This window comes from Panthera tigris, chromosome D4, assembly GCF_018350195.1.
Source record: "Panthera tigris isolate Pti1 chromosome D4, P.tigris_Pti1_mat1.1, whole genome shotgun sequence".
In the NCBI taxonomy this organism is placed as follows: domain Eukaryota; kingdom Metazoa; phylum Chordata; class Mammalia; order Carnivora; family Felidae; genus Panthera; species Panthera tigris.
In genome coordinates, this window is record NC_056672.1 from 11,414,698 (window position 1) to 11,427,965 (window position 13,268).

The 13,268-nt window shown below is 46.2% G+C and overlaps 1 protein-coding gene across 6 annotated transcripts in view; it reads left to right on the top strand.

Moving 5' to 3' along the window:
- PIP5K1B (phosphatidylinositol-4-phosphate 5-kinase type 1 beta) overlaps window positions 1–13,268 on the top strand; it is a 310,428-nt gene that overhangs the window by 165,550 nt on the left and 131,610 nt on the right. For all 6 annotated transcript variants that reach the window (XM_042964804.1, XM_042964802.1, XM_042964805.1 and 3 more), the window contains one exon: window positions 6,062–6,192. In XM_042964804.1, the coding sequence (XP_042820738.1) occupies window positions 6,062–6,192 (131 nt within the window). The remainder of the gene's footprint in view (window positions 1–6,061; window positions 6,193–13,268) is intronic.

Consider the following 13,268-nt stretch of genomic DNA (forward strand, 5'->3'; position numbering starts at 1 on the left):
GCCCCAAGTCAATGAATGTGGGCGGCTTCTAGAGGCTCGGAAAGTCAAGGAAACGGATTCTCCCCTGAGCTTCCAGAAGGAACACACCCCTACCAGCACCTTGATTTTAGGACTTGTGACCTACAGAACTGTATGATGATAAGTTTGTGTTGAGCACACTCATTTGTGGTAATTTGCTACAGCAGCAGTAGAAACCTAACACACAGAGGGACTGGAGCATTGGTTTGAACAAGTGGAAGATGAGAGTGCCCCCCTCTCCCGTTCAGAAGGCTTTAGGTTGCCCACCCATAAACCATCCCATTTTTGTACTCCTACAGCTCGTTTCATGCAATCTTTCCTACTTTCTTTCCCTTTAATTCTACCACTGGGGCAAAGAAGCCTGTGCCTCTGTTCTTGAGTATAGGTTCAGAGATGAGGGGAACACGGACCTGGAGGTAGGGGTTCTCCCTGTCGGACAAGGATTCCCACCTCTCGCTGTGAAGAGGTGTCGCTGAGCTGTTTTTTCATGGCCCAGTCTAAGGCCCCTTGGCAGTGAACATCTCTAATTTAGAATTAGACTCTCTAGGGGCCTGGGTGGCTCAGTCGATTAAGCATCTGACTGCGGCTCGGGTCATGATTGTGAGGTTTGTGAGTTCGAGCCCCTTTTCGGACGGATTCTGTGTCTCCGTCTCTGTCTGCCCCTCCCTTGCTCATACTCTACCTCTCAAAACAAACATTAAAAAAAATTTTAGAATTAGACTCTCTAGATCTCTGTGTGGTTTTGGAAAAACACATTCTGAAAAAAGAGAACATTAGAGTTTTAGGGCTTCGTGGACCTGTAAGGTCAGCTTGCTCAAAGCATTGTGTGTGTGTGTGTGTGTGTGTGTGTGTGTGTGTGTGTGTGTGTGTGTGTCTGTCTGTCTGTTTGGGAGTGTGAGAATCTCTTTTTATATCAAGATGCAGGAGTCCATGGAGGTCAGGAAGGAGTAATACTGTAAGACAGGGTTGTTTGTCAAGCTAAAGGGTTTGGACTTAATCCTATAGTGAGGACACCAGGAACCCATTAGAGGGTTTTGCACAAGGTGGTGACATGATGAGATCTGTACTTTTGACAAAAATCACTCTGGCATCATCTATATTGGCTCTAATCCCGTAATTAGTTCATCGGAACACCTTGGAGGAGAAAGTGCCGTTGACATGAAATGTTTTCATACTTCCTTTTCAAGCCACCGATACCAGATGGCACATTAAGTGATCCGGTTTCATAGACAATGTGCTGGAGGAAGCAGTCTCCCGTAACCAGTGTCACGTCAGTTAAATCTTACTGTCGTCAGGATCATTGCTTCCCTGATGGTGGGTTTCCATAGATGTTGTCAGATTGTTACTTACCACCATGATTATCTCATTGTGGGAGGACTTTCCGGCTTCAGTCAGATCAGATCGTCTCCAGCAGAAAAATTCAGGCTCGTAAGATAGTGGAAGATGGTGGAGTGCTGAACCAGGCGCCCTCAGAGACCATAGCATCATTCCTGGCTCTCCCACACCCTGGCCAAGGGACTTAGACCCGGTTAATTTCCCAGACCCACGCTGTCTTTAGCTGTCAAATGGGCTTTATAAGCCCTCCCTACCTGCAAAACAGTCGTGAGGATCAAACATTAAAAGACAGCACTTTGAAAACTCGAACCTATCACACAAACCCAGAGCTGACGTTCGTTTTCCCCTTAGGATTCTCGTCAGCCCTGCGCAAGGGTGGGTTAGGAAAGAGGAGCTATGGAAGTATCAGTGGTCTACTTTCGCGGTCTTCTCTGGTTCTTTTTTCTGACTATGCAAAGCTTTAGAGGTTGTTCTAGTATCCAGGCAACGTGTTGCCTCCACTTAGCCCATGCAAAGTCCTGAATTAAAAGTAGGCTCTGTTTCGCTGTGTTCCGAAATCTAGAACTACATGTTCTAAAGGAGTCAAAGGTCCCTGGTGGAGCTCGAAGGGAAAATGGTCATGTCCTAGCGCTGTGAGAGCATCAGCCAAGCCCTACAGAGAAAACTGGAGAGGCTGAGTGTGTGTGGAGCCACGGACTTGTTACTGGGTCGCTGGTCTGTTGGCTGGAATCCCGAAGGACCGAAGAAGGGCTTACGGCACGCAGTTTGCAGGGAAGGAATGTGCTGGTTGTCCAAGAGGAACCACTAGCCCTATACACGGGCTCTTTGTCACCATCATGGTTTACTAATCTGCTATCCAGAGACACTCCAGGTAGCATTTCAGTTTTACAGTTTTAAAGCACATCTTACGAGTGGCCGTGTTAGAAAATACGACAGCACGGCCCATCCGCCTGCCGTGACTGCTGCCCGCTGGGAGAACTTGAGGTACTGGGTGGTGCCTTTACTGCTGGTGACTCAAGAAACCACATGCCCCAGTGAACACAGACATTCCCAGGAAGTGGGCAAGATGCTTTTTAATTCTCTGCAAATGCATGGGTGCCAAAGCATCGGATTTTACATGGAGGTGGGGAGAAGGAAACCTCAAGACTTCATCCCTCCCTTGGCAGCAAAATACCACACACACCCCCACCGCCGTTGCTGGTGGTGACATTAACAAGTGACACTGACCCGTATTTATACTGGTTTACCAAGCGGTTTACAGCTTTTCTTAGGTTGACTCATGGTTGGGTGTGATTAGAAGCAAATAAAATATTTCAGCCCTGGCTTATTAAAAGGAATGGCTTCCACAGGACTCCTTCCTCTGCTGAGGTCAAACAGCTAGACTTAAGAGGGAACTTCAGACTTGCATCCCAGGCTCATTTTGGGAGCGGGGATGGGGGATGAAAAAACAGATGTGGAAGCATCGTGGGCTTTGCAGCCAGAGTGCCATATGCTAGCGATGGGAGTGGGACAAGTCACTTCACCTCGCTGCACCTTAAATCCCCACCTGTAAAAAGGGCAAAATCAGGGATCTTGACCTGCTAGGTGACGGTGTAGTTGCTTATAACTTGGACTCCCCATGTGTGAGTTCCACTTGCACCTCGTCACGAGCTGTGTGAGGATAAAAGCACTCAGAAGAGTGCCTGCCACTCACTGAACGCTCCGTACGTCTGCGCCACGATTACGACAGATTGTCATCACGATTATCATCGTGGTGCGTCAAGTACCAGGCACGAAGTGTTGATCAAAAAAATACAAACTTTTGTTACCATTTCTGTTATGTCTCCCATCAGAGCGCTTGAATTTTAAGGAGGCAGAAAGGAAGGTAATAGCATCACAAGTCTGTTTTTTGGTGTAACTAAACAGACGTCAACAGAGCCCTTTCCCGAATCTTATTCCTTTGAGGATTCAAAATTTACTCTCATGCCATCGGAGAAAGATTTGTCCAGTGTTCCTTAGAGCAAGAGCGAATTCTCGAGCCTCACCCCAGACCTTCAGAATCAGAAAGTCTGGAGATGCAACCCATCGGTCTGCTCTTGATTTTGGCTTGGGTTGGCCATGCCGTTGACTGTTTTTTTAAGACTGTTTTTTTTTTTTTTAGAGTAGTTGTAGGTTAACAGAAGCATTGACAAGGTTCAGCGATTTCCCACCTGCTCTCTGCCTCCCACTATCAACATCCTCCCCCACAGGGTTGGGTTTGTTACAATGGATGAACCTACGTTATCACCTGGAGTCCATAGTTTACATCATGGCTCGCTCGTTATGTGTGTTCTGTGGGCTTAGATACCTGTGTCACGGCATGTAGCCATCATTACAGTATCATAAAAGGTGTTTTCCCTGCCCCGAAAACCCTCTGTGTTCTCCCTGTCTTCTCCCAACCCCTGGCAACCGTTGCTGCTTTTCCTGTCTCTGCGGTTTTGCCTTTGTCTCTTTTAAGTATCTCCGTGATTCTCGTGCTTCCTAAAGTTTGAAAACACCAGGTATAGACTTCTGCTGCTTTGACCACCTTCTGTAGTTGGGGTTCAAGGAGGAGGGTGGTCAAGAAACCATTGGTCATACTCCCTCATCTGTATGACAGGTGTCCCGGCCCCAGAAGGACTAGAGGACTGAATTAAGCAGAAATACCGAGAGTTCCGGGTAGCAGTCAGGGGTGGGGAGGGACGAGCGCTTTGAGAGCACAGGACTCTGTTGATGGTTCTGGAACAGAACACGTCGGGGTGTCGGGTCCTCTGGAAAGTGCTGATGTCATATCTTGGGCCATACTGCTCTGAGTGATGGATAGAAATGCCTTTTGAATTTGTATGTGAGGTTAAAGTGAAGAAAATCCATTTCAGTCTTCCAAAGTCAGAGGTTTTGGTACAAAAGGTCACTGATGCCAGTTGGTGGCATTGCAGAACTCGGGGAGCGAGAATGAAAATAGCAAACTTTTTTGTTTTTGAAGCCTAGTTGCCCTGGGGGCTTGAGTCCCAGTCTTTCGACATCTTGCTGCCCTGGAGTCTTGAAGAGGCATGTGGAAGAAGAAAAACACCGAGCCACTCTCTGCCTCCTCTAGGAAGGAGGGCAGGGAGTTGTGCTCAGAGTAGGGGGGATATCATATTTGCAGTGGGGTGAACAAGCCACCAAATGATGACTCCGTGGGGAAGGGTTCGTAGAGTTGCAGAGTGGAAGTGACAGAGAAGCTCGGATCGATCCTGGCCTCCGGTTTGATCTTTGATCCTCAGATTTCCTGAATCGTGGAGATAATCCCTTCTTAAAGGCTTCAAAACTGGCTGTATGCATACAGCTCGCAGACCCTTTAAACCTATTTGGATGCCGTTCTGTGATCACAAGCAAAGGACATACAGAACCAAGCTAGGTCGTATATCCTTTCCACCCCACCCCCAACACTGGTGTCCTCTAGCCAAAGTGCCGTGATCCACAGTCACCTGAGGTTGAACCCCAGACAAGCCACTGCAAGCACAGGGCTAGGTCCCCAATAATCACTTGGTGACTTCACCTGAAATGGCCACACTTGCACAAACATTGAGAAGCATGCCTTCTGGGGCGCCTGGCTGGCTGGCTGTTAAGTGCCCAACTTCAGCTCAGGTCACGATCTCGCCGTCCGTGAGTTCGAGCCCCGCGTCGGGCTCGGTGCTGACAGCTCAGAGCCTGGAGCCTGCTTCGGATTCTGTGTCTCCCTCTCATTCTGCCCCTCTCCCTCCCTCTCCCAAAAATAAACATTTAAAAGATTAAAAAAAAAAAAGAGCATGCCTTCTAATTTTCCTAAATTGAGTAACTTTGCTATTTCTCCTATTTTATTGGCTAAAACGACACACACACACACACACACACACACACACACGTATGTATGTGTACACATATATGTATATACATTATTCCCCATTAATGTATATACATTATTCCTACACAGGTCAGTGTAGGAAATTGTGATTGTGGATTCATGGCAAAACTAGTAAGCAATTTCCAAATTAAATTTTATCCAAAGGCTCAAATTACTTTTTGCTGTCTCATTTCTTGTGAAGATAAAGTACTCCTCTTGAGGGCGCCACCTGCGTGGCTCAGTGGGTTGAGCATCCAACTCTTGGTTTTAGCTTAGGTCATGATCCCAGGGTCAAGGGATCAAGCCCTGCGTCCAGCTCTGTGCTGAGCCTAGAGCCTGCTTGGGATTCTCTGTATCTTCCTCTGCCCCTCTCCCCCACTTGCGCGCGTGCACATGCTCTCTCACACGCTCTCTCTCTCTCTCTCTCTCTCTCTCTCAAATTAAATAAGAAAATACACTTCCTGATCCATAGGTATGTTATAGAACTTCAGATTTTTAAAAAATGTGGCTATACCATTTCTTTTTTGGTACAAATTAGAATACCATGTGTTGAAAGCATCCTACCAAATTTCTAAGCTCTTACTAACAGAAAGGTGGAGATTTGGGACTGTAATTTGACCTTAGAAATATTTGTAGGAAATACTACCACAAGAATAATTTCATATCAAGAAGGGCCCTTAATAGACCCACCGTCAAAAGAAGGAACCTGTCCTGTTTCCAAACCCAGCTTCCTCACGGTTGAGGAACAAGAAAGAAAATCTAACCCCCTTTTCCTGTTTCTGCTGCTTGTGACCTTGAACAAGGCCCTGACTGTTGAGGCTGACCCTGAGACCCTTGTTTTCTTTGCAGACTGCATCATCTGCTATCAAAGGTGCTATTCAGCTGGGGATAGGATACACCGTGGGCAATCTCACTTCGAAGCCGGATAGAGATGTTCTCATGCAAGACTTTTACGTGGTGGAAAGTGTGTTCCTACCCAGGTAAGAACGTTTCTGTTTGTGAGGATTTCCATGCTAAAGAACCTTCCTGGTGGCCTCTCCACATCGAAGACTTTCCTACCAGTGAATGGGTACATGCACGCGTTGGGTCTTTAACAGGCCCAGAAGCAGCACCAAGGATTGTCACTTTCCCTTGTGCCACGTGGGTTGCGTTTATTTTTATAGGGAGACGGTAAGTAGGTTCTATGTAATGATGGTAACGCCTGGAAGATTGTATGAAGATTTGAGATTCGACGGGAAGGAGTGCACTACTCAGAGTAGTGTCTGTGTAGCGTTAGAAAAAGAGGGCATCCGCTCTGGAAAACAGTGTGGAGGTTCCTCAAAAATTAAAAATAGATCTACCCTAAGACCCAGCAATAGCACTGCTAGGAATTTACCCAAGGGATACAGGAGGGCTGACGCATAGGGGCACTTGTACCCCGATGTTTATAGCAGCCCTTTCAACAATAGCCAAATTATGGAAAGAGCCTAAATATCCTTCAATTGACGAATGGATAAAGAAATTGTGGTTTATATACACAATGGAGTACTACGTGGCAATGAGAAGGAATGAAATATGGCCCTTTGTAGCAACGTGGATGGAACTGGAGAGTGTGATGCTAAGTGAAATAAGCCATACAGAGAAAGACAGATACCATATGTTTTCACTCTTATGTGGATCCTGAGAAACTTAACAGAAACTCATGGGGGAGGGGAAGGGGAAAAAAAAAAAAAAGGAGGTTAGAGTGGGAGAGAGCCAAAGCATAAGAGACTCTTAAAAACTGAGAACAAACTGAGGGTTGATGGGGGGTGGGAGGGAGGGGAGGGTGGGCGATCGATATTGAGGAGGGCACCTTTTGGGATGAGCACTGGGTGTGGTATGGAAACCAATTTGACAATAAACTTCATATATTGAAAAATAAATAAATAAACACATCTTCCAAAGTTTAAAAAAAAAAAAAAAGAAAAAGAGGGCATCTGAGAAGCAACGGCTGATGCCAGGATTTTGCGTCCCATCATTCACAAGATGGGCTGGGGGCCCGCAGTTGGGCCTCCTATCTGGGTTCAGTCGCGTAGCTCTTCCTCCGTGAGGCCTTCAACTTAGCTCTCCTCCAGAAAACTTAGGAGAATCCCGCCCGTTTGACACCATAGGTGGTGTCAGAAACACCCCGGTTGACCCTACAGGTCACCTCCAACTCGATCGTGTTTTGGGGGGGAAATCCGTTCAACAAATCAATCTGGGGCGGATGGTGGAGACAGTTGCGTATCTGTGTGAATACACGCGGTGCCACAGAACTGGCCACTTACAGGTGGTTTAAATGGTAAGGCTTCTGTTACGTATTCTTTGCCAAAAGAAAGTAAATAAGTTAAAATGTGTTAAGTCTCGTGCTAGCTTAGGATAGGAAGAGAAGTAATCGTTATTAAGTTGGAAATGTCCCCGTGACTGCAATGGCCTAGCAAATAAAAACTCAGCTATTTGACTTGGGGGTGCAGGGCAGTCGCTTTGTCTTCGGGGCTCTGCGGATAAATGTGTAAGACACAGTTACATTTTAAAATATAAGTATTGCTCCCCAAACGAAGCCACTTTGGGTATGAGTTGTTACTTACTGGGCTCGGGTGAGAATGGCTGGGGAGAGCCTTTGACCCTCAGTATCTTCGTTGCTTTATTTTTTTTTCAAGTCTTCAGGGAAATGGTACTTAAGTTCATCTCTACATCTAGTTGTCAACTGTCCCGAAATCAACCCATTAGGTGGTGAACCGAGACAGCCTAGTTTTGCTTTAAATGCTCTTGGTTGAAGAATACAGTAGATCTATCAGGAATTTTGAAGGTTGCTTCTCTAGGGTCCTGGGCAGCCACCAGAGCTAGCTTCCAGACAATGAGAACAGTGACAGGTGCTCCGTGTCTGCTGGTCTCTTCTACCCACCGTGTCCAATCAACAGAGCCAGCTTTGGACGGGCACCGGGGAAAAGCGGGGCCCAAGCATATGGGCCCCAGACCAGCACCCTTAGGATCACGTCGAACTTTGTTAAGAAGTCAGATCCTTGGGCCCCACCCACATCAACTGAATCAGGAACTTCAGGGATGGGCCCGAGAAATCTATTGAACCATCCTTCCAGGAGATTCTAAGCACATAATTGTTGGAGAACCACTGACCTCGAGTGTGACTTCCCATGTGACAGGGATGATCTTTCTCGTAGCTACCAAATTTTGTTCTTGGAGTTCTTACGTGATTTTTGCAACTAATGTTAAACTCCAGATGACTTTTCAGCAAACACCTAAAATATCAAAATTACATCTGTGTCCCAAGTAAATTATGCGTGACACTCTATGAGATACTTTACAACAAGGAGCATGTAACTAGGTTTTCATGAGCTCTTTCTTGGTGCCATGAATCCTTCTGTTCGTGGATGACTTATTAAAAGCATACTGTATCTTGATGATTAAGGCAAAACGAGGTCTCCTTTTTCTTCAGGAGTAGAAAAGCCAACAGTGTCGATGCCTAGAATTTGTGTCTTTGACCTTCACCCTCTAGGCCATGGAGAAGCATCAGCCCCTGTGTGGCACCCATGTCGCTGGGGGAGGGGAGGCTTAGCTAATGACCCTATTGGGAGGAACCCACTGTCATTTAAAATGTATCATTTTAACACATATATAGCTTTTTAAGCATCAGTGTGATAGGAAGCATTTGATGCAGACAAGAATTTCTTTTAGCAAATGCCATATTGTTTTTTTTAAGATAACATACACACTCTGGATGTGTTTCCATGAAAACGGAAGAAACGGATGTGGGTCTTGCCTCAGTTTCCTCATCTGGGCTGTTCGTTAATTTTGCCAAGGGACTGAGCCCAGCTCTTCTCAGCGGAGGTGATATTGGCTCTTTTGGATAAGACAACACTTTGTGCCAGGGTACACGTGTTAGGATATTTGTCACCCCCAAGACCTTGCCAGTAATATCTATCTCTTGGTTACTCTCGCAGCCACAAAGCTCCCACAGAGTGATGAGTCAATTCAGTACCTTGGCCATGGCGACCGTTCCATGGATATAGACCCCCTGTGAAAATTAACAAACTGTACTTTATGTCAGCTACACATCCGTAAAGCTGCCAGATAAAGTTTCCTCCCTGGCCATCCATAAACTCCCACACTTGCCTGGAGACAGGAGGAAGGGGGAGGAGGTGGGCAGGACTGTCTCCGACCGTCCAAGTCTTTGATGGCTCTAAAACGCAATGAATCTATCTGGGTCATAGAGAAAACTCATTGCATTGGGTGTCTTGAGATGTTCTAAGTTACTGCCACTGTCTCCCTTAGCAACGAAATGTGTCATGTTTGTTTGTTTACTTATTTCAAAGTGGTTCACAGTTATTTTTAGATATTATATCCTGTTCCACACATCATTTCATTTTGTAGATGGAAAAAAAAAAAAGCCGCTGGACTTGGGATTTGAAGGATGATAGAAAATCCCTTTCAACAGGGGCGCCTGCGTGGCTCAGTCGGTTAAGCGTCCAGCTTTGGCTCAGGTCATGATCTCATGGTTTGTGGGTTCGTGCCCCGTGTCGGGCTCTGTGCTGACAGCTCAGAGCCTGGATCCTGCTTCGGACTCTGTGTCTGCCTCTCTCTCTGCCCCTCCCCTGCTCGTGCTCTGTCTCTAAAAAATTCAATAAAACGTTAAAAAAAAATTGTTTTTAATCCCTTTCAACAATCTGGTCCCATGATCTTCCAAAGTCAATGTAGATTAGTAAGAGAGCTATGACCACATCGTAATCTTTTGATCCCAGGTTCTGCAGTGCAATCAGAAACTCAAGGTTGTAGATAAAATGGCATGTGTAAAGGGACTAGGAAGAAAGAGGAGGATGTTTTCTAATGTTTTGCCATGCAAACTTGACCCTGACATGGCAAAAGGAAGCAAAATTGATGAGTGCCAGCCATGAACCGCCCATAGTTTAACTGACATAACATTTATATGATACAGCATATAGCATTAACTTATTGTTACTATCTTTCAACTTTACCCAAAAATCCATTTTACAGATGGAGTAACTGAGGCCCGGAGACAGGAAGTGTCTTAACCCAAAGCTATACAACCAATAAATGGTGATGTCAGGATTTGAACTCAGGGAGAGCCGACCCTAAAGTTTTGTTTTTCCTTACACCGTGGCAAGAAAGCACAGTAACAATAGTTCCGCTTGTTTGAATCAGAGAAAGTGCCCAGCTTCCACCTTAGAAAGTTTTCCCTCCAGCCCCTTGACAAGCAACTTTAATCCTGTCCTCCGTTCCGCTTCAAGAGACGCCATCCCGGCTTTGTCTGCAATGGAAAATAGGGCTTGAAAGCTGGCAGTAAAAGTTTATATATCTTTCCATATTCAAGAGTAATCATCTACCCAAAGAATTTATAAAAGTCTCTTGCATTTTAATCTCCTCCCTCATAAAATGGAGTTCAGTTTGGTGAACACAGATTGCTCTCTGTATGCACTCTTGGGGGTGGATGGGAATAGCCAAGGGATACCCTCATTGGGCAGAGAATTACCCAGAACTGCTGTGAGGGTGTGACATTTTTCTACGTGGCAGGCAAGCATAGAGGTCAGCAGTTCATGTGAGCATTGCCAGATTTCAGTGCTAGATGTTAAGGTTTTGACAGATGAGGCAACTGCCTGCATTTCAAATAATACTGACGTAAACTCATCCAAGAACCCATCTGTCTCTTACCATGGGTCAGCACACTCCAGCCCATGGGACAGACCTGGCTCCTTGCCCCTTTTTGTTAATAAAGTTGCCTTGGAACACAGCCACATCCATTCATTTACATATTGTCTGTTTTCCCACAGCAGTAGAGCTGAGTGGTTGCAACAGAGATTTTTTTTTTTAATTTTTTTTAATGTTTATTCATTTTTGAGACAGAGACAGAGCATGAATGGGGGAGGGTCAGAGAGAGAGGGAGACACAAAATCTGAAACAGGCTTCAGGCTCTGAGCATTCAGCACAGAGCCCGACATGGGGCTTGAACTCACGGACCGCGAGATCATGACCTGAGCCGAAGTCGGACGCCCAACCGACTGAGCCACCCAGGTGCCCCACAACAGAGATTTCTTAAAGGATTGCCAGCCCCTCATCGGTACAGACATTCTCTAGCCCGTCTACTGTGTGGGTGGATAACACACAAATCATCAAAGAGGATGCGTGGCTGTTTCTGGACAAGCCAACCAGGATGATGTCCTTCCAAGTCAAAACTCTTCAAATATTCGTTCGTTTATGGGGTAGGGACGGGGAGACACCGATTTCCTACTCATAAAAGGCGCATACCTCTTCCTTTAGTTCCAGATAAGAGGTTTATTGTGTGTAGTGATTGTTATATAACATTGTAACTTACTTGAAATTGCCTTCAAACACTATTTCCCAGGATGGTACCAACTACTTGGGAAGTTCAGCATATAGACAGTGATATCCCGTGTTCCAAGTACATGACCGCCCAGGATGCAGTATTTGGTTGTGGAGTTTAAGCTGCTTTCATCTGCTGATTTTTAAAGATTGGCTGTTAGCTGGCTGGCCTTAAAAGATGGTGTGGCCTTCTGGGTGTCTCAGTCAGCTAAACGTCTGACCTCTGCTCAGGTCATGATCTCACGGTTCGCAAGTTCAAGCCCCGCGTCGGGCTCTGTGCTGACAGCTCGGAGCCTGGAGCCTGCTTCGGAGTCTGTCTCTCCCTCTCTGTCTATACCTCCCATACTTGGGCTCTGTCTCTGTCTCTCTCTCAAAAAATAAATAAAACACGAATCTAATGTTCTCATCTTGTTTGTTCCTGACCAGCTTAGGCCATTACTGTTGTTGTTTTTTTTTTTTTTTTTTTACCTGCTAAATGGGAATCGCCAGGTAGTGGCTAGTGCTTCCTTCAGACTTCAACATTGTATAATTCTAAACGTCCATTGCCACTAAGAAATACGTTTTTGTAAATTTGTTTAATGTTTATCTTTGAGAGACAGGAAGAGACAGAGCACGAGCAGGGGAGGGGGAGAGAGGGAGGGAGACACAGAGTCCGAAGCAGGCTCCAGGCTCCGAGCGGCCAGCACAGAGCCTGACACGGTGCTCGAACCCACGAACCGTGAGATCAGGACCCGAGCCAGAGTCGGACGCTTCACCAACTGAGCCACTCAGGCGTCCTGAGAAATACATATTTTTAGATTTAATAATAGCAGTGGTGGGGCGCCTGGGTGGCTCAGTCGGTGGAGCATCCAACTCTTGGTTTCAGCTCAGGTCATGGTCTCACAGTTGTGAGATTCTCGCTTAAGATTCTCTCCCAGTCTTGGTCCCCCAACTGCATAAGAATAAGCCATTTGAAGAAAAACACCAAGGAGTAGAACACGGGGGTTTTATCTTACTGTGTGAACATTGAAGCTAATGTCATGCATTCTAATGGAATCAATGACTTTGATTGCATGAGCTACCAAGGACAGAAGAGGGTGGAAGAAATAAGAAACTGGCAACACTCTCAGCCCCCTGAAAGCAGCCCGATTCGGAACCCAAGGATCTGTACTTGCTTTTACTTGTTTGCAAGGGGGCGGAGGCATGTCAGTGGTCACTTTGAGCCTCTTTGATTTTCTCTCTTATTTCTGCCCAGCCAGCATTTTCAAGTTACTCCATGTCCTAGGAGTTCCAGAATTATTCCTCTTGACAATCCCATAGGACCTGGAACTGAGTACATGTCCCCTGAGACGTCTCAAAATACCGACTGAGGAAATGTTCGGATGCGATGTCGGGCAGCACATGTGCATTGTGAATATTCAACTATTCTCGCTTCAGGAAACAGCAGCTGTTCAGATGAGTAGGTGATTTGGGGCCGTTTCACACACGGAGCTGATGCAGAGGTGACGGCTCTTATCCCGGGCAGTCCCGGTCCCTGCACCACTGCCCTGAAGGGCAAGCCTTGCTGCTGCCTTAGTGCAAGCTTCACCTCTGCAGATAAGATGTATTATCTGATGTCAAGCCCTGACAATACAAGCCAACTACTTCCGCTGGAAGTCACCAGAAGAAGCCGTCATCTGTGACCACGCGAGAGGAAGAACTGGCCGAAGTGGATATATTGAATAGA